Below are 21,321 nucleotides of genomic sequence, written 5' to 3' on the forward strand. Positions count from 1 at the left end.
AGCCTTGTCACCGCAGTTCTTTTGGCAGCTCCTCCACCAATCCCTTGTCGTACAACCCGACATGGACTCATCTTGAAGCAGAAAAATTGTCTTTGAGATGCCAGGGCTCTGCAAGTAATTCAGCCCAGATTTCTGTTCTGAAAGACTTTCAAAGAAGAGAGTCACAGGGAGTGAGCTGCACGATAAAGTGTCCTGGTGGGTCACTAAGAGCCCATCATCCCAAGCTGAGCACCCCTTTTCTATAGAAATTGAGGGGTTTGTTCTGAATGTCTTAGAAATAGTGGAAAAAATATTCTTCCTTGTCAGCTACAACAAACTGAAATCATTCCCTTTTTCATAATCCAGTTAATTAGCTTTTTAGACAGAAAATACTCCTTAAAAAAGAGTAAGAAAAAGACATACAAACTACTTACTAATCCTAGAGGTCTTACTTTACTCAAATTATCTTTCTTAAATGGCTTTTAATTTAGAATTCCTCCTGCTTTACAGAAGGACTTTTTAAATGCAGTTAAAGTGCCCTCATGCACTGGATTCTTCCCGTTGTAGCATCTATTTGTAGTAGTGATAACGACTATGTCACAGATCTTTTCAGTCCAGTTACTTGTTTTCATGTCAACATTTTATTACAGGGATAAACCTGTACCTTCACAGTACTACAACGACATTCTAATGAATTTTTTTAGGAAAAGGAGGTTAGGCCAAGAAATCAATTTTATAACAAGCTCAAGAGAATAGTCATGGTGAGAGCAAACATCATTAAAAGCATTTCAGATGTACTTCTAAGTCAATTCCGGTGTTTCTACCAATAGATGTCACTGTTACACAAATCTGTGTTAGTGTTTGGACAAACTGTACTATGTAGTCTAGTTCTTAAAGCATTTTCTTTCAACCATTCCATCCTTTCCATGTTTCTTTCCTCTTCTACTACATTCTGTTCCCTCCTCCCTCCAATTTGAAAACCACTGCCAAAACATGTCCATCTGAAGGCCTGTTACTGCTCATCCAGGGAGCATATGAGTATTTCCAGCTAGGTTAGGCTGGGCCATGTTGAGCATGTGTCTCACATTGTGATTAACTCACATTGCCATCTGAAGCTTCAGTGTCTTATATCCCAGGAAGTTTAGAAACTTTTCCTCTCAAATTCATGGCTAGTTTGACTCCAGTCCCAGTTCAGCTGCTCCAGAACTCTGACAAGCTACAGCACGGCTGCCAGCAGTCCTGGGCTGTGCACACGCATGCACAGACACACACACGCACATGTGCACGGGTGCGCACACTCACACAAACGTGCACATACATTGCTTGCTGACTTGAATCTGCATGGTACCTATTCTTACTCTTGTCATCTCCTAGTTGCTAGTTCCTGCAATCCACTTCCAGGAAAACAACTAATTTAAACTAAACACCCATCATGATTTTAGAAATGACACATCACATATCTTAATCTATTTATATAATTTTTAAAATGTTCTGTATGTATTGCTCTCAGGCTTAGCTGCGCATATGGAGTCAAAAACCATCTGCAAAACTGTATCCCATCCAAAACTTTGCAGTTTGTCAGATATTTTGGAACATGGTTTTAGACACACCAGAAATAAATGCGTACCAGAAATGTAATTGTATGTAATAAATGCTTGTTAAAGCCCAATATAGCATGAATAGAGTCCTACTCACATTCAGTTCCAGGCTCAAATGCAACACATTTCTGTTGATCTTCTCTTTCTCACTTGAATGAACAAACGGGTTTGAGTGCCCCAATCTGCAATCCAAAACCCAGGTATCTTCATCTCTGTTTGCCACATCCAAATTAGCCAGCCGTTCAGTGAAGTCATCTTTTAAAGCAGACTCTGCTGGAATGACGAAGTGAAATGAAATGAAAGGAAATGAAATGAAATAAAATAATTGTATGCATCTGCAGATAATCCCTGCATATAGAAAGTTCTGTGTCTTTTTGAAATTCTGGTACGCACTATCAACACATGCACTTAACAGTTCTCCTGTTTGTTTAAAACAAAATGGAATAGCATAAATGGCAGACTTTGTTTTCACTCAGAAAAAAAATGGTTTCGTACTTAAATTTTGTGGGACAGATTTAGCAAAAAAAAGTTGGCTGCTTGTCTTTCCCCCATACACAAAAACACAGTATGTAAGGTGCTTGAGTTTTCACCTCCTCTGCCAAGGCACTCTTACTTGCCCTCCTGAATGTGCTTGTTATACACACATATTTCAGAGATGGCTGTGAAGTATAAAACTAAGCTCAGGAAGATCAACAGACTGATTAGACAGGCTTTCTGATATTAGCTGAACACAGCCTTAGTGGGGACTGTGCCAATCCACATTAGTCTCTGTTACACCAAACGCATAAAAGCAGCATCTTTCAATCTGAAGCAATACTTAACGCTTTACCTTGCTCCAATAACCTTAAACATAGCATCAACCTAGTTTTGGAATGTTTTAGTTACAAACAAACAGGCATGAATTTAGTGGGAGATAAGAGCAAAACCTGAGAGCCAGGAGTACCCACCTCTGTGTCATGCACAACAACCACCCAGCACTCACCCTCCCGCTCACAGCATTGCTGCTTCATTAGTCCCCCAAAACAGTAACAAGTCTTTTTCTGCATGACAGCCTCTAATTTAGCAATAAGAAAACCAATAAATTCCAGGAAGTCACTGTATTCTCTGAAGCGTAACGTCTGCATGGTATAGGATATATACACCTCTTTTCATATTCCCTAGGATATATACCCTCTTTCATATACACAGACACATCTATCTTGGAACATTCTAGTGGAAAATTCAGTTACTAGCACCATTCCTGGCTGCTACATATGGTACCTTAGCATTATACAAGCAACGGCATTTAAAATTTTGTAATTTATTTTTATTTTTTTTCATTTTCCCTGATTTTAAAAGTCCACATTAGAAAAGATGCTCTAGGATTGGAACTAGTAAGCCTGTTTGTTTAAACATAGGCTGATATTCAAACTTTCTGAAAGCTTATAGCTCTAAATAATTTAGGTGCTACGCTCTATCAATAAGCATAGTAAAGTAAAATACTTGGTAAAATGGCCAGCAATCATACAAATCAGTCACTATTGCGTGAATAAACTCAGCTTTCTTATTCACACAGAATCTCAAAATGAGACCCTAGAAAAAGGCAGCGTTTCTGCAAAAAAAGTACTACATGTACCTTATACTTTTTGAAATTATGCACTGTGAATAATATGAAACTGTATCAAGATATTCAAACACAAAGCAACATATTTTAAGACATACTCAAGTCCAGATGTGCCATTTTTAAGATCAGGTATCTAAAGAGAGACTTAACTTTCTGGCTTTCTGAATCATTGCTTTTCTGTAGATTTTTATACATTTGATAAACTATTTTTCTTGTTGCCCATTACACCGTTATATAAGTCATTCTGATATTTAGAAAACTTTAAGTTCAGAAATACAAATATCATGCTTTGTAGTATAATAGGCTGAATAAAATGTAGCAGTTGAATTTTGACCTCATCTTTTATTGCTCCATACAATTAGCCCAGTTACCTCTGGCCTCTCTACTTCACATAATTATAACATGTGGGAAATATAAAGAAAGTTCCAGGTGACTGGAGAAGAAAAAGTAAAAATCACCATTTTTAAGGTAATTGAACATTATTTGTATTGTGCTAGCAAAACTATCATGCCAACTTTTGGCCTCTCTCCTGATTTCTGTCACATACCAGTGCTACAGTTTTTGTGGGTATCTACTGACTTTACATTGCAAAAAAACTGGGACATTGTCATATAACCTATAAAAACCAAAAATGCTTCCATAAAACAACATAGCATTAAAACAGCATTAAAATGCAAATATGCATAGTAAAAAAACAGGAAATACTACCATTTTTAATGCAATGCGTTTTGGGAATTCATTTTCGTTTTGTAATTACCTCTTCACTAGTTGCCCACCCTGCTCAGCATTACCTCCAATACTTCAAAGCTTGCCTACAGTTGTATTCTGCAGTCAGTGAATCAATTATTTTTATCTACATCCCCTCTGTTTCAAGATCTCTATTCTAGGTTAGCTACTGCTAAGGAGAAAATTCCTATGTGGCAGTGAATTTTACCGATAATGTGGTTACTCTAATAATTTTCATTGATTCATAAGTGATACAGAGCTGCAGCAAGAGGCGACATTCAGAATTCCTTCTTGCAGCAGCTGGTATTTTCCATAATTAACTGTGGCACAACTAAGAACGGTCAGCCCTGCCAAATGCGTTCTGGGCTACTAGAAAAATAAGTACCTCCCTCAGCTGCAGAGATTTGGGTTTTGTCCAAATTTAATTTTATGTACCATCATATTAATTTGTGGTATTTTTGCTGTTGGCAGACTGCTCCCAAGTCTGTTACCATGCCTCTATTCTCCACCCTCTATTCCAATTGTTGCTTAATGTTCTGTTATCTATGTGTTTACCCTGCTAGCCAATAACCCCACTCTTCCCTGAACCAGTTCTCACCTGTATACACTGTTAGCATACAACTGTTTCTACACTAAGGGACCCACCCACCTCAGGAGACAGTGGAATATGAAAGAACTTTAACCATCTCTCTAACTACTCTATTTTAAGCAAATTCTTAAATACTTGATCACATTTTTCCCTTAAGTTCACCATTCTGTCAGCTCCAACAGATGGACTTTACTGCTACTTACACTTATCCACTGTAATCCACCAAGAGGAGGCCATGGCTGAATTAGGTTTATTTGCTACATGTTTTAAAATATCTGAGTGTGCATTCAAAAAAAAAAGGTCATATATATTTTATGCATGTATATGCAAACACATGTATATATCCATTCAATCATAGGCTAAACTTAGCAAGTTTTAAACACATATGCTTATCCTTTAGCCAGCTTAACTGATTTGCCATTACCTTTTTTTTTCTTCTGAAAAAAAAAGGCTTCCAAGAGAGTCCAATTGCTTCTAAAACTGTCTTCTGAGTTTTACAGTTTATACCAATTAGGTAGTGCCTCCTATGAACACTGCATGTAGAAAGACGACTGCCCAAATACAGATTTGCTGCCATCTACTGGCCCGAGGGAATGGAAGACAGAGCAAAGCAAATGCAGGAAGACTTGAGTACTGAATGCTTCCTTGGCAATTTTTACAACGCAGACTTTGCGAGTGTAAGTAAACAACTTTTTTATCTGGTCAAATTTACAGGTAAGACAAATGAGGAACTGAAACCTCAGGGATACAGACACGGACATATCATCAGACTGTGATAATAAATAGTACATCCAGGATCTCCTTAACCCTCTAGTTCTGTGCTGAACCTACATAAATAAAAGGTAATTACACCTGGTTGTTGGTTTTGTGGGGTTTTTTTTTTGTATAAATAAGACATTGTTATCATGCAAAGTCTTTTACTTACAAAATCTCTTAAATTAGTAAACAGGTGTATTAGATAACACATAATACATTTCTATTAAGTTACCATCGTGGAATCCACAGTTCTATAGTTTCTATGGGGCATAGTATGTTTTCTCTGTGCAGTCTCTTGCTATAGAAAGTCTGTTTGTACTTTCTCAGCTGTCTTGAAAAAAGAACTTGGGAGAAAAAAAAATCAGCTTCTTAAACATTTTTTTTTGTTAGTCCAAGGAATTAGGATGAGTCATAATATCCATTCCCTGTGGGAACATGGTTTGCATAACCACAGCACACTTAAGTCTGAGACCAACGTTTACACTGTGTCTTTTTTAGCTTTGGTTTCCTGATCATTGGTCATTCTATATATTAATCTTTTAGTTACACTCCATTCTTTCTAGATGGCTTTATTATATCACACATGATAAAAATACAATGGTTACTCTTTTTGTATGGTGATTCCTATGTAAACTACAATTCTATTCCCTATTTCATTAAATGTTATATACACTTTTATATGTGAAGCATGAATAAGGAAAACCTTATGTTAATTAGATATTTGTGTTCACTGCTTGCTTCTTGAAAGGAGTGAAAACAAGGTAAATAAAATAAAACTTAAGTCATCGCACAGCATTTGAGAACAAGTCTCAGAATGCCAAATTTTGTGGACCTTTAAGGTTCTGAGGGTCTTAAATTTTAGAAACAAACAAAAAGCTAAATAACCAAGTAGATTTATTCAGCAAGTGGACCACAAAACTGAAAAGTCTAAGTGGCAAAGCTGCTTATTTAAAGGCTCCATTTTGAAAGCAGAGCTGAACACTCCGAACATCAGAACTACATTTAGAGCACTTGCGGTATTACTAACTGAAGACAGTGATATTACTGTAGGGATTTAGCTGTTGCAAGATCTTACATCAGCAAGTCACAGCATGTTAAACAATCTTTGGTATACTTCCTTGCCCAAATTAAGCTTGATCAATGTTACTGAAAGCATTGGTGGAATGTGAGGGTAACCTCAGCTGAAAAGCCAACATATTTTTTAAAAACATGGAAATCCAAAATATGCAGATCCTACCAAGACTATTTTTTGTTATGTGCACCTCAAATTTTATGATTCATCCCTCTTACCTGACCTTTTTCTTTCTAAATCAATAACTGAGCAGCAAATGCTTCCAGGTTTTTCTTGTTTAAAATGTCTCCTTTTTTCTTTTTTTTTGTTGTTGCTACAGATACCAATTTAATAAGTCTCAATTTAAAAATAGCACTGGAAGTAGTCTCAACAGTTTCAGATTCTGTAGGCAGATGATATCGCATAGTTCCATGCACATGCCATCTGTGGTATCTCAGATCTGTTAGTACATAAAGACAGTAATTCTGTATAAACATATAATTCTGCACGCAATATTCCCATGTATGTAGCTGACACAGAGGACAATAAAATGTGCTTGTCTGGAGTTAAACTCTGTTTTGAAGTTGAAGAAATATGAGTAAGTAGGGAGAAAAATAAGAAAAGCCGAAAGGGAATTTAAAAAATCTAGATGGAGCCCTCTTCCTTCCCTTCTAATTTTTCAGAATTCCTTTATGGGAAGGAGGGAAATAGAAGGAACCTGTTTGCTCTGCCAGAGACTCGAGAGAAGACTGAAGAGAAATCTTAGTATCAATACAGTTCTTTCTATTATATTGGATAGAATGTAAAGTAGTATGTAGCTTTCTGCATAGAAAAGTGAACAGTGTGCACCAAGTAGACTAATAATTCCTCTTAACATTAATAAAATCTGTAGTTGAGTGCAAGACTAGAGAAACTGGAAAAAGATGCTAAATTCTGCCTTTGGGAATGAAGACACAATGCGACTTTTTGTCATCTTTCCCCTTATTTCCTATATTTTGATTTAATCTGTGTTGGAGCATGAGGTGATTTGTACTATAAGCAGTTTAGCAAAATCCTTGCTGTAGACTGCCTATCTACAGTGGATATAGTTTCCACAGTACACTTAGGGAATTTTTTTTTGCATGATGACAAATTGTGGATTTTAAAAAGCAAATGTGAGGCTTGCTACTTGCTATACTGCTCTAACAGAGAAGCCTGAATGGCACAGTACTGAGTACAATTTTTAAATCAAATCCCTGAAAGCAGTAAGTGTAGGAAAAAAGCCCAGGAGCAGCAACACCCTGAACTGGCAGTGGAAGACTGGGGTCCTTGTAGTGCTCAGAGAGCTAGAAGCTCCTGGAGTACCAATATCCAAAACAATCAACAATTTATTATCTTTTGGCTGTGTCCTATTTCTCCCAGCAAAGAGTAAATACAATTTAGTACTGCTAATAATGGAGAAAAATGTTTAAGTGGCTTCAAATCCATCCAATTATTATCAGAGAAATCTATTACCAAGTAAAATTAAGACCTCCCTTTCTAGCTAGCAAATAAAGATTAGTGTGTTATTGTGAAGCATGAACTCAGAGTATCTTCCCACAGGAGGAGATAAATTGTACATAGCCTTGAACCTCTAACATTGAAAAAAGAACATCAGCAAAAAACAGTGAAGATAAAGCTCTCTGGCCCAGAAAACTTGAGTGAGAAACGTGGAGGAAATCCAAAATATTTATTTTCTTGTGAAAAACTGAATACAGAGTGTATCAATTCAAGAGCATGTGATATAACTCAAAGCTTTTCAAAAAATAATTCAAAATGGTCAGAAACCTAGGAAAGATTAGCAGAATCTATCAAATCCTATAAATTACCTGTATAAATGTCATGTTTTTACATTAAAATAACTTTCCATTTAGACTGTTGACATTGAATTTGATTTATATTTTTTTATTAAGGGTTTACATTTACAGTAATTTATATTTTTTATATGCCTTTTTCCTCCTCAATCTATTTATCCCAGACCAAAAAAACCCAACCTCTAATAGAGCAAACCCTAACAGCAAAAATGAGGATACTCATCACTAACAGTGTAAAAGAACTAGTACAATTTGGATTAGTTAAAAAAAAAAAAAGCACAAGATCATGAGCAGAAAGATGAGAGAACCATATTTAATTTTCAATGCTGTGCAATCATCCAACAAGTGCTCAAGAAACCCGAGGGACAGGAACTCTAGTAACAAGTACAGCGTGTATTTGCTGAATTAGGATACAGTCCTGCAAACTACTGAGCAGTTTGACCCCATTCAGCATACTGCTTTAGCATGTACTCAAATTTAACAAGTTTAGTTACACTGAGCAAATAACAAGCAGGACCTGCCTTGTCACTTTCCAGCCAAATCATGCTTTCCGATTCAAGCGGGATGCTCTCCAAGTGTTCACAATTGGCATTATAAGCAAAAAACCAAAGATACAAAGAACCCCAAGAGGACATGACACAGGAAGCCAGTTGGCACTTTGGTGCAAATTCTGAATCTCTCACTATTCCCGAAGGAGTTTCATGTGTCCGCAGCCAAACCCCAAAATCAACGCTCAGGTCAAGGTGCTGAGCTGCAATGCCAGGAACTTTTAGCGAAAGGCTCATTTTTAATGACAAAGAATTTCCGTGCTCACAGGAACTTCCGGATGGGGATAATACCCGAAGTAATCTAGTTAAATATCCAATCAGCATATATTACTTATACAACTTTCCCAATTTAGCAATTTGTGGACATACAAAAATTACATACTACACAAGGCTTTGAAATATCTGAAAATTCACATATACTTTTGGTATTACGCATATGCTAAATGTTTTGTGGGGTTCTAAAATAGGTAATGATAATTTTCCAAAACCAGGTTACAACTGTTTCTTTCCTTACCCTAAGTAATTTCTGTACAATCATAGTACATACCATATAGTTGACACTCAAAGCAACTACCGAAAACATAAGAATTCCTAATACTATAATTGCTGTCTACTAATTGGGGAGTGTTTCACTATGTCTTTTTACAACTGTTTTTCTAATCTGTGGCCTTAGCCAGTGAGCTAAAAAATGCGGAGGAGGAGACTTATGTTTAAATTCTTTATGCCTTATTTTGTTTAGCAAAATTTGACCTCGTAAGCAATAGTCTTTGAAAAGATTAGAAACCTGTGGCTAGTGCAATAAGGAGAATAAAGAAGTATATAGAAAAAACAGCTACCCAGCTGAAAGGTAACATCTTTTAGGCAGCAAACTAGGAACAGAGGCTACAAGACTCCTTGACCACAATGTCAACAGGTTAAGTAAATTTAATAAGCTATTTAATGACTTAAAGTGTTTACATTACTTTTCTCATGTACTTTTTAGAATATTTCCCCTTAACCACTGGCTCTCACTCTTCTGTTGACTATCAGAAAGACAAAGTCACCACAGACAAGATTTGGTTTGGGCTTTAGTTAAGTGAAAAAGCGTGACATATGTAATAAGATCAATTTTAAATAATCTGCATCTTTTACAGTACACTTAAAAATGTTGAAAACTGCTAAATTAAGCTCTAAGATTGATGAATCTATTTGCAGAAGTCACTTAGGTCACTTCTACATTGCACAGATGTTATTATATAAAAATTTTTAGTACAAGTATTAAGACTGGAATTAATGAAGTATGAATAGAAATGTGCAAAAGCACCAGAGGCAACAATTAAAAGAATAGCCTGTATAGATAATGAGAGACACTACTGACAGCAACAAAACTAATTAACACTGTGTTATTTACATCTAGACCATGGCGCATATGATTCATCAGTGGAAAACTGCACTCTGATAATAGGAGGAGGATGGCAAGAGTGTTAACCACATGGCCTGTGCTGTTCCTCCTCCTCCTCATGGAATAACAGCGCACTGCACGTGGCATTCTTTTGCCTGTTATCCAAGAGGAAGACACATGATAGTCCAAAAGATACAGAAAACCAGGAAACAAAGACAACGGGCAGCAACATTGCTTAACATCCACCACAGACAAAATACACATTTTGTGGCAAAAGGATCATGCCATACTAACTGTTGATTCTTAGGGGTAAAAAAAAATAATCTTTTTTATCCTTAGGGGATAAAAAACCTGTTTTGTCACCACTCTAGAAGAACCCAAGAGATGTAGTGAGGATTTGACAGCTGGTGTCTCTTGTTCTCTATAACCTTATTAGCAATGCTGGCCAGACTGCTTTAATATACACATGATCTTGAGTGAGAGTGACAACATGCTGTGAATGGGCAGAATCAACTTAGAGAATCCACTTACTTACATAGAGATGTGCAAGATAATTTTCTTCTCTAACATGACAAAAAGTCACATTACACTAATATTCTAAATCCATCTGGAAGGATGACTAAGACAGTGGCATCAAAACTATTAATCTAATAGCTAATAGCATTACAAGTACTAATAAATAGTACTATTAGTACAGATATTCAATGCAGCCCTGCATTCTGTTTAACAAGCCCTCCACAGCTGTACTATAGTGCACAGCTATAGTATACAGCTATACCAGTTTCTGACATAAATTAGTATCTCCTCCTGATTCTGACCTATGTCATCCAGGCACATGACCTGAACTACACATCAGTTGGATATTTCTGCACTCTTACACAGTGTAAATCTTTCACCTAGGGCTGTCGCAGTGGGAAGAAACAGTGCAGGTTGGATGGAGCATGGCCCCTGCAGATGTAGTATTTTGCAAAAAATGCTAAGAATAAGACTCAATGACATATGCAAATGATCTTTATTTTTGAAGTCCTGATATTTAGCCATATTTGACGGAAAGGTAAAAATACATTCCCGACAAAAATTATCTTCCAGAAAAATTATCTTCCTTCAAATTTTTTTTTAATATAACTTTTTTTTTGTAAAACATTTTTCTCCAACCTGTTTCTCACAAGTAGGTAAACAATTGCAGCTGACATTTTAAAAACCTCAGTTTAAGATAAGCACACAAGATGTATAATTTTATCAGAAATTACTAAAGTTTCGTAAGAATTGAAAGCGTAAGTGACAGACAGCATAACAGCTCCAACTGCAGTCTGTAACAATACTTAATAGTTATTAAGTAAGAAAATACCATCTTACATGTCGTCATCCCAATGTGTAACCTGTCCTATCCCTACTGCAGACAATCCCAAATTCATATCTGCAGGAATGCTATCTATTAAGTTACAGATATGGTCCTCAGGATTGTGGCGGTGTGCTCTCCCCTTTTTACCCCCCCGGCTCCTGCTCAAGCCGTGGCCATCAGCGGGAGTTGTTATGAGTTGCACTTGAACACTCCCATAAACAATGATTAATTACACAATAATCTGGAAGAAATTAAAAGGTACTAAGTGTAGTGCATTTTAGCTAGATGTTTTCCTGGAAAGGGATAATATATTGTCCAATGAAGAAAGATATAGAATTAATTATAATAATTAAGTGCTTCTGTTCAGTATTAAATATTTAAAAACAAAATAAATATTGACATAAAAACTGCCAAATCAAAGAGAAAGGTTGGTGAAAAAATTTTGCAGGATTTAAGCATTGTTGTTTTTCTTTCTTGTTTTTCCCTTTTTTTTTTTTTAAGATCTATCTTTATATGTCCTAATCTTGTAATTTAGCACATGCAGCTGTGCCAGACTCTTATAGGTTGAAGAATTTAACGTATAGAATCAACTAAAATCTTGTACTTAGCAGTGTGCTTAATGCTAAACAAACAAAATAACACAGTACACAAGAATTGGTAGTTTTAAAAAAGAAAGAGGTAACATATTTCAAACAACGTAACGCAGGTCAGGCTCAGCTACTGACAGAAAGAATCAGAGAAGAATAAACTGTTTTTAATGGGGAAGGGCCTATATTATTTGTCTCCAAACAAGCATTGAAACTTCTCAAAATATCTGAGGTACAAGGAGTGTGAGATGTGAGTGAACAGAAGGCAGAAACAAATGGGGCAGTGACAGTGTTTTGAGTCAGTCAAGATTCCAAACAGAGAGACAAAGCAGGGGAAGTCATAAACGTAGGAGCTGGCTGAAAGTCATCCAGGGTCAAGGATTAAAATGAGAGGAAGAGGGAGAGGGAGAGCTACGAGACAAAAGACAGTGAGAGAGAAAGGTGATGGAGATTTAGGAGAAGAAACAGACTGTGAAAGGATTCCAATTAAGAAGATTTTCGTGTACTGTAACTACCACCAGTACCACTCAAAGACTTCCTTGGCAAAGTATGTAATTAAACAGCTTAAACAGCTGTACCCATCTGGGATGGCAGGCTCCTTAGAATATAAGTAATAAAAAGTAAGCCTGATATTAAGAATTTGCCTATCAACACATTTAACCATGTGAGTACTGAATGCGTGCAAGTGGAAAGACAACAAGAGTGCCACTTATAACTCAATATAAGTTGAAATGTAATAAATTAATATGTGAAAAATTGTGTCCAAGACTGTAACTGCAAGATCACACAGTTCAGAGTCATTAAGGAGTCTCCATCCTCTTCTGCAAAAGCAGCCACATTAATATTTACACCTAATTACAAAAGAAGCAAACAAGCCAGTCTGACACCTAAAATTATTTGATAATTCACCTCCCAAAGATCTACAGCTATGCTATTTCACATATTCTGTGACAGCTGATACCTGCTTTTTCTGCTTAACCAAGGCAGGAACAGAAGGCAAGCATTGAACACCTCTCTGCAACGGTCAGATACTCAGTAGTGACATCTCAGCCCAAGGGCAGTAGCTAATAGAAAGGGATTACTTTGATTCACGCTCTTGTAAGTCTGGCATCAGTACGCTCAGTGTCACTACTGACTGAGTCATGAGGAACTTAAGTTGGTCTGCATCACACAAACTTTCAAAAGATTCAGCTGACTTGTTTTTAACGCAGGTATCTCTGAATGGCTTTTTAGTGCATCATGAGCCTGTGGAAACCCCAAAGCCATGCTATGCTTTTATCAACTAAATCTTAACAGTGTAATGTTTGAAACACTATCAAATAAGCTTATTGGCACAGACAGACCTATACTGACTTCTGCAGTCTTAGGGAAATTGGATGACCGAGCAAAGGGAACTTGATCACCAATCCTGCAAATCCTCTGAATTGAGTTTTCACATATGTTCAAGTCCCATCACCAATGAAAAAGATTCTGGATAGGATACAAGTTTTGTATATGCTCGAAGTCAAGTCTCAATTAAACATGTGGATTATCTTTACTGTGGCACACCGTGGTTCACAAATGGGCTTCAATTCGTCCATCCAAAATGTCAAGAAAGCAGTACAGCCATATTCACGGAGTACTAAGAAATGTTCTTCTCAGTTCCTGTTATCACCTGTATGAGAATCTGAGCTGTGTCACTGACATTGCTTTGCATTCTTCTTTCCACTAAACTTAAATGGTAGTACTGAATGGCCTATTTTACATTATTTTATTATTATCCATGCTTTTATTTTATCTAAGGCATTACAAAGCCCCACTTGCGTCAGCTAATCATGAGCTGGCTGTATTAAACATGGGACAATGAAGCAGTTGAAACAAAAAATAATCCATAGACTGTCTTCTTGCTCAATTAGTTTCCAGAAAAATAATTGATTTCTTTATTCCTTTTCTTTGGTACCATTTCTGACTTAATCATTACACACAACCACTGAACATTTTTTCCTATTTTCATAGCTGTTGAATATACCCTGCTTTCATAGATTTCACAAGAAGCTAGAGGTGAAGAGTACTTCTGAAAATAGATTTTGCCACCTATTTAGATATCTTCCCTTGTGAAAACATGGAGGTGTGGAAGTGATAACAGATTGCTTAAAATATTTTAGCTTTCTTTGAATAAATTAAGGTTCAAACTATTGCCTTTGCATTTAAGCTTTTCCCGACTTTGTCCTTTTTTTGTAAACATGCAGTGAGATGTACTCTATATCAGTAACATCTGTGAGCTCAAGATTAATTTATAGTGGCATCCATGAGTGGCTTCTCTTCAACTGTTAAACATGGTTAACAATTGAAGATTCTGCATTCAGACAAGATGCTGTACAGTTACTATATTAATTCTACCTTCAACATTTTGGTGCATCTGAGTGACCTATCAGGTTAATGTTGACTGAGTGTCAAGATACAGTAATTGCATATATTCACCCGAAGTAAACATGGTCTATTACATCCTTTCAAGAGCTTAAATCCCAGCTCAACATATGCCTTGGCAGTGCCGTTCTTCACAATTTCTTGTTATAACTGGAGCAGTGGAGGAGTTCTGCATTATATATTCAGAAAATACTATTAATCATGCTTGTCTCCTGCAAGCTAGATAATATTTGTACAGAACTCAGGAAGTACGTGGGTGTAATATGATATCCCATATCATAGCTTATTAACAGAAAAAAAAATTTAACAAAATTAAGTAAAATAAGGTTATTCCAGACCACAACACAATGTAGGAAAGCCAATGGTTCCTCCCTTTATTTCTACCTGACCTTGGACCTGACACAAGACTGAAATTCTTACCTGAAGACATGCTTGTATTTTAAAATCAGACCTTTTCTAGACTCCAGTCTCAAGTCCATTGTAGCTGAAACATGATCAGCTAGCCAGGCATTAAAAAGAGAGATCATCTGTTCATTAGTATGAAGAAAAATTTAGAAAACAGTTATAAACTACTTCTGATCTATATCATAAGAAAGGTATACATAGTTCCTTAAAAATAAGCATTGCTTCTCAGCAAGGGAAAGTTCTCAATTCTATATATTGACTGATATTAGAATAGTCCAATATAAAACAACTTAAAGTGAGTAAAATGTTCAGCGGAGTAAACTACACTGACCCAGCTTTTCCCTTTCCTTTCTCCCCGGGATCAGTTGTCAACCTATGAAATGAAGTAACTACATGGAATTAAATATTTCCCCAAAATAATTTGTCCCGCAATATTTATTTTATCCCTAACAACATGTCTGGGAACTGATTGCCTTTCTGAGAAACAGAATTCTTTTCAGATTAAGGACACGCTGCAAAACATTCCTAAACAGTACTAGATCATTGCAACAAGACAGCGGATAACATTAGTGTAAACAGTGTTAATAACTGGGAATACTTTTTTTTTTTACAATATCAGAGAATAAAAAAGAAAAAAAAAAGAAAGAAAAAGAACATGAGAGTCAAATGTCTGACTAGCTCAGTATCCTACATCTAACAGAGCCCTATGCCTAAGAAGTGTGTAAGAAGATGCAAGCACCTATGATACTTCCTCCATATACTCTCTTGTCCTCCTGTCATGTACAACTAAGACACCTGTTTTTGTGCAAGCTGTTCTCAGCAGACTTCTACTCCTAGTGTCCCCTGCGCTGATGTAAATGTTGGGGTCACAGTGTCCTTCAGCAAAGTGTTCCACAGCTCAGCTATACACCGCATGAAGGACTGTGTCCTTTTGTTTCTTCTGAACCTGGTTCCTACAAACATGCTTTGGTGCACTTCACTAGGTGTACTCCAGAGAGAGCGAAAAATCCAACCCTATCCAACCTCTCCAGCCAGTCAGTTTTACAATCTCTATCATACATCCTGTTAGTTATATTCTTTTCCAGGCTGAAGAGATAATTTCATTATTCCTCACATGAAAATCTTTTGTGTGATTTAAAACATTCTGTTGTCCTTCCCTGAACATGACCGTTTTACCATATAACTTTTTAAGACAAAGAAATGAGAACTGCAAGATATTTGAAGCTTGTGAGCACCAGATCTTGTAAAGCAGCATAATGTTTTTGGGTTTTATTTCTTTTCTAAAAATTCCTAGCATTCAATTTGCTTTTTTGGAAGTTATTGATTTTTCAATAAATATTTACATGGAACTATCTGTCATGACTCAAAGATCTCATTCCTGAAAGGTGATGGTCAGCTTCATTTCTCATACGAACTGAAATCGGTTTTTTTGTGTGCATAGGTTCTAATTTATTTCCTTGATTTTTTACCTGCCTTTTTACTGCTCAGTTAGTGCCTTCTCCAGCTCTTCATGGCACTTTTCTCCAAACAGCATGATATGATATGCATTGGCTAGAGCAGTATTCCCGCCCCTCAGAGAAGTCAGGTTGGATATCAGGATATGCACCCTCAGGCACAGCGACATCAATTTTATAGTTAGTGATGAAGACTGACTAGGAGTGGAGGAACTGCTGGAATAGTGAAAAAGAGGGGAATGAAAGAACAGTGCAATGGAAGAGGTTTCAGAAGTCATGAGGGAACGTGCTACTCTAGAATAGCTACCTCTCAACACCACCCATTTCCTTTGTTTTACAGTAAGATTCAATAAAGAACTGGCTAATTATATCAATCTTAAAACTAGTGATCAGCAACAATGCAAAAAAGAGCTAGAACTTTGTATCAGTAGTCACAACCTAAATGTCTTTTTAATACAGTCTGCATATATTCATATTTTAACAAGTATCTGCCGAAATGAGAAGCAACAGTTCACAATCTCAACGCTGACTCATCTACACATTAATACCAGTCAAGTCTGGGGACAGCTTTTCATTTTTTGTTAAGTGCTTTTTTGGAAAGGCTTGTTTTCAGGCTTAGTGTACGGCTGATTGTATAACATCTGCAAGATACTACATGCATGTTCAATAACACTTGCACATCAAGATAACTGTATAAACCACCAGAAGAAGCCAAAAGTATCTTGGCTTTATCAAGGCTTTCTGGAACCCAAAGGGTTCTATTATGAAACAGAAGAAAACTCTTCATTATGTAACCTGGCCCTTTTATTGGCCTCAGTCAGGTCTGGCAAAGCAAAACAAAGCCTTAGACGTCTAAGCACCTAACAAGCAGTCTGCTTAACTCACTTGAAAATATTTCTGTCATTCAATTTATTTTTGCAGCTGTTCCATGCACTTATATTACATTACTAAGGAAAAGAACAAGCTGTATTCTTTTGAAAATTCAAGGTCTAATTAAAAGGTGGTTCATTAGCCAAATGGATTTTTGTCACATGAAATTTTTCACTGGCATGCTAATGAACCAGATATAAATACCAGTCATTCCTGCAATCCAGCAACCTCAACTCTGCCAGTATTACATTTACTTTAAAAATAAAATTACAACTTAGCAATTGTTGGCCATCTAGCATATAATTTTGTTTTGGAAAGCATTCCTATTTAAATCGGTCATAAGCACATACTTGCTCTCAGTCTTGCTTCAAGTTAAGCATGCATTCAGTACTGCTCTTGAAAAGGGTGGCTTTCTCTTTCAAGGCACAGCGATAACATAAGCCATGCTAAAGCATACCACTGTATGAACGTGACAGCAAAATGCTATTGGTCATATTTCTGATTCATACAAAAGGCATACTTTATATTTTAAAATCCTTTCATCTTCAACATGTAGATGCCAAAGGAACCAAATGAGAGGCCAAACTTCCTTTTACTTCTGTTTCTCACAGTTCTGTTGTAACAGTAAACCTATTATGTAAATCCTGCACATTGGCCAAAGACCAATAAGGTTTGTCCTCCTGAGCTCCATACTTGTGTCACCAAGAACTACAATTAGTTTCACTTCATCAAATTTCCTACTAGGATGAAAAAAAAAAGGGGATACTATTTCAGTGGACCGAGGACCATAAAATCATTTTCCAGAAAATCCCAACATAGTCCGTTAAGTTTTATGGTTAAAAGTCAAATGAAGTGCCTTACTACACTGACACAGAGACAATGACAGAATTATACTTAACTAGAAATGTAATACGGAAGTACAGGTAGTTCCCAGAAGAAAGCCCACAGAATTAAATAGAGTTCAATTTTTAGAACAATGAACAATGACAGACTACAAAGTACCAAAATGTGTGCTGAGATTCTAGAACAGAATTTGGATTATGATTTTTTTTTAAAATATTTTCTTTCTGAAGGAACAAATCCAATTTTGATGAATTTGGTTTGATGAAAGTTAACAACATTGCTGCAATAAAAAGCTGTCACATTATTTACAATACAATTATTGGGATTTAGCTGCCTAAATGAATGTTAGATGCTGAAATTAATTTACCCCAGTCCAGAAAGGTGTGGATCATTCCGGGTCAGATTTGCCAGCTCTATGCCTGTGCCTCAGACACCCTAGGGGCATCTAGTGCTTTTTCCATTCTGCACCCTTTTGCATCTATTCCAAAGATCTTGTGGAACAAGGAGGTAATAGTAATTCAAAATTCCTTCCTTTCATTTGTCAAGTGATTTTACAGGTAATTGCCCAGGGTATTGAAATGGGTGGCAGAGATCATTTCTTGTGAACAAGCTAAGTATGAGCTTTCTTCTTTCAAAAGGTACAGGTAGGAAAGCTTAAGTCACGTGAAGGAGAAAAATAAAAGGAATAAAGCAGAAGTGAAGAAGGAGCTGTGAGAGGGTACTAAGGATAATTCATAGAATCACAGAATTGTCAGGGTAGGAAGGGACCTTAAAGATCATCTAGTTCCAACCCCCCTGCCATGGGCTGGGACACCTCCCACTAGATCAGGTTGCTCAGAGCCCCATCCAGCCTGGCCTTAAAAACTTCCAGGGATGGGGCTTCCACCACCTCTCTAGGCAACCTGTTCCAGTGTCTCACCATCCTCATGGTGAAGAACTTCTTCCTAACGTCCAATCTGAATCGACCCATCTCTAGTTTTAATCCATTCCCTCTAGTCCTACCATTTCCCGACATCCTAAAAAGTCCCTCACCAGCTTTCTTGTAGGCCCCCTTAAGATACTGGTAGGCCACTATAAGGTCTCCTCAGAGCCTTCTTTTCTCCAGACTGAACAACCCCAACTCCCTCAGTCTGTCCTTATAGGAGAGGTGCTCCAGCCCTCTGATCATCCTCGTGGCCCTTCTCTGGAGGCGTTCCAGCACGTCCATATCTCTCTTGTAGTAGGGGCTCCAGAATTGGATGTGGTACTCCAGGTGGGGTCTCATGAGAGTGGTGTAGAAGGCAAGAATCACCTCCCTCAACCTGCTGGCCACGCTTCTCCTGATGCAGCCCAGGATACGACTGGATTTCTGGGCTGCTAGTGCATTGCTGAGCAAGAAAATGGAGCAGTATGCTATACAGCTGGTTCATGAACACATCACCACGAGGATGGGTGGAAATATTTCCATGATTATTCAAAGCCATGACTGTTTAAATATTAGTATCATTAGATGTTGTTTTTAGCAGCCAAAGCTGCTAAAGCAGACCTGAATTCCAAGAAACCTTTCATTTGTTCTGCTGGAACACCCAGCTGTCAGCCCAATTTGCACATTTAACATCAATTTCAATGAGAGTTACACATAAGAGAAATCAACCCTGTGATGACAGAGCTGCAACTTACTTTACAAAGTTAATTGAACCTGCTTTTATGTTCTGTCTCATTGACCATCCACATTATTAATGCCTCAAGCCCAGGCTATGTCACAGCCTTGTTTGTAGCCTGAAATACCCTTTGAGCCTATAGTCACACCTAACCCACATGAAAAAAGCTTAAGGTCCTTGCTCTGTGCCACAAGGGTGGAGTGACTGTAACTTATTGGGGTGAGAGAAGCTGTGTAATGCCAGCCCTGCTGTGAAGATTTTGACAGATGTATGAAGTCTGTGCAGACATATCTTAGCAACTGTAACTATGCAAGAATTGTTCAAGCTCAAGCTACTTTTTGAACTGCATGAGTATCCATCCAGCAAGTTTCATAGACCAAACTGGAAAAGCAGCGGGTTGCTAACATGGACCAGACATGTAATGCAAACACACCTACATGACTGCTCTCATACAAAGCATCTGTATTACTCAAACTGAAATACGATTATGCAGAGGGGAAAAAAAGTAGGACTTGAAAGTAAATGAGTATGGCCAGAACTACCACAGAAGACAGGAAAAAAAACCCTATTTAATTTAATTTAAAAAAAAAAAAAAAAGACTGCCACCTCTTCTGGATAAAAACCATTTAATTTTGGAGCTGTTACAGAAGAACGTAATCTCACTAGACTTAACTATCACAAAGGTAGCTCTTTAACAAAAGAGTTTACCTCTCGCTAAATTCATGTCATCCTGGAAATCTGAAAGTTTTAAACTGTAGCCCATTTTTTCCTAACCTTTAAACAAAGTCTTTAAACTCAAAGTTCTTAATGGCCATCAAAATCTCAATAGAATGGAAACAAATCTTTTGACTAGGTTGCAAAGTTATCCAACCACCTTGATAAAAAGGACAGGACAAACATTCAATGCCTGATGAGATGAAAAATATGGCTCTTTGGGCTAATTAGGCTTGGCCTCTTTTTCTAATCCATAGACTGGAGAAAAACCCCTCAGGATGGATTAACACTGTCAAACTAAACAACAAAATTAGGAATATCTTTTTTTTCATGACTTGGAAAAATACAATAAAAATATTGAAATGGAACACTGCCTTTCAGATTATAAATTAGATGACAAGATAGAAGACTGAAAGCTAAAAAGTAAGAGTGAAAAACTGAAGAAGTATGTGCTAACGTTTTTCTTTCCACCTTTGGATGACAAACATCTTTCATTTTTGCATAATTAAGTATAATTTGCATAAATAAGTATAAAAGTGGAATACGAATTAATCCCAAAAAATTAAGGTGCAAATCGTTCCTGTGAATTTATATGATGGTATTTATCTTACTCATAATGTTTAAAACTATTGTTTCACTATATTTCAGATTTAAAGAATAATCTGTTTTAGCAAACTAGTACAAAAATTATTAGGTCCATATCCCACAAAAGAAGTATATGAGAGGAAATTAGGGTACAAAAGCATTATATAGAAATACCTAGATCTTAGACAAGACTAGTCTGCCTATGCAGATGTATTACCAGTTAAAGCTGGTCTTTTTTTCTTGGTATATTAGCTGGGTTTTATTATTCACCTAGAAAACAATTTTCAAAAGGTTGCCATGTGGCTGATTTAAAAAACAAAAAAAAATTGGGGTAGGTTTTTTTTGTTTGTTTTGGGTGTTTTTTATGATTGGGGTTTTTTTGGTTTTGTTTTTTTTTTTTTTTAGTTTTACT

General features: G+C 36.8%; 1 protein-coding gene across 3 annotated transcripts in view; it reads right to left on the reverse strand.

The window, feature by feature from the left end:
* FMN1 (formin 1) overlaps positions 1 to 21,321 on the reverse strand; it is a 200,586-nt gene that overhangs the window by 149,058 nt on the left and 30,207 nt on the right. For 2 of the 3 annotated variants that reach the window (XM_054200790.1, XM_054200791.1), the window contains exon 3: positions 1,675 to 1,850. In XM_054200790.1, the coding sequence (XP_054056765.1) occupies positions 1,675 to 1,850 (176 nt within the window). The remainder of the gene's footprint in view (positions 1 to 1,674; positions 1,851 to 21,321) is intronic. The other variant, XM_054200792.1, reaches the window with a different exon arrangement.

This window comes from Rissa tridactyla, chromosome 4, assembly GCF_028500815.1.
Source record: "Rissa tridactyla isolate bRisTri1 chromosome 4, bRisTri1.patW.cur.20221130, whole genome shotgun sequence".
NCBI classification, from domain to species: domain Eukaryota; kingdom Metazoa; phylum Chordata; class Aves; order Charadriiformes; family Laridae; genus Rissa; species Rissa tridactyla.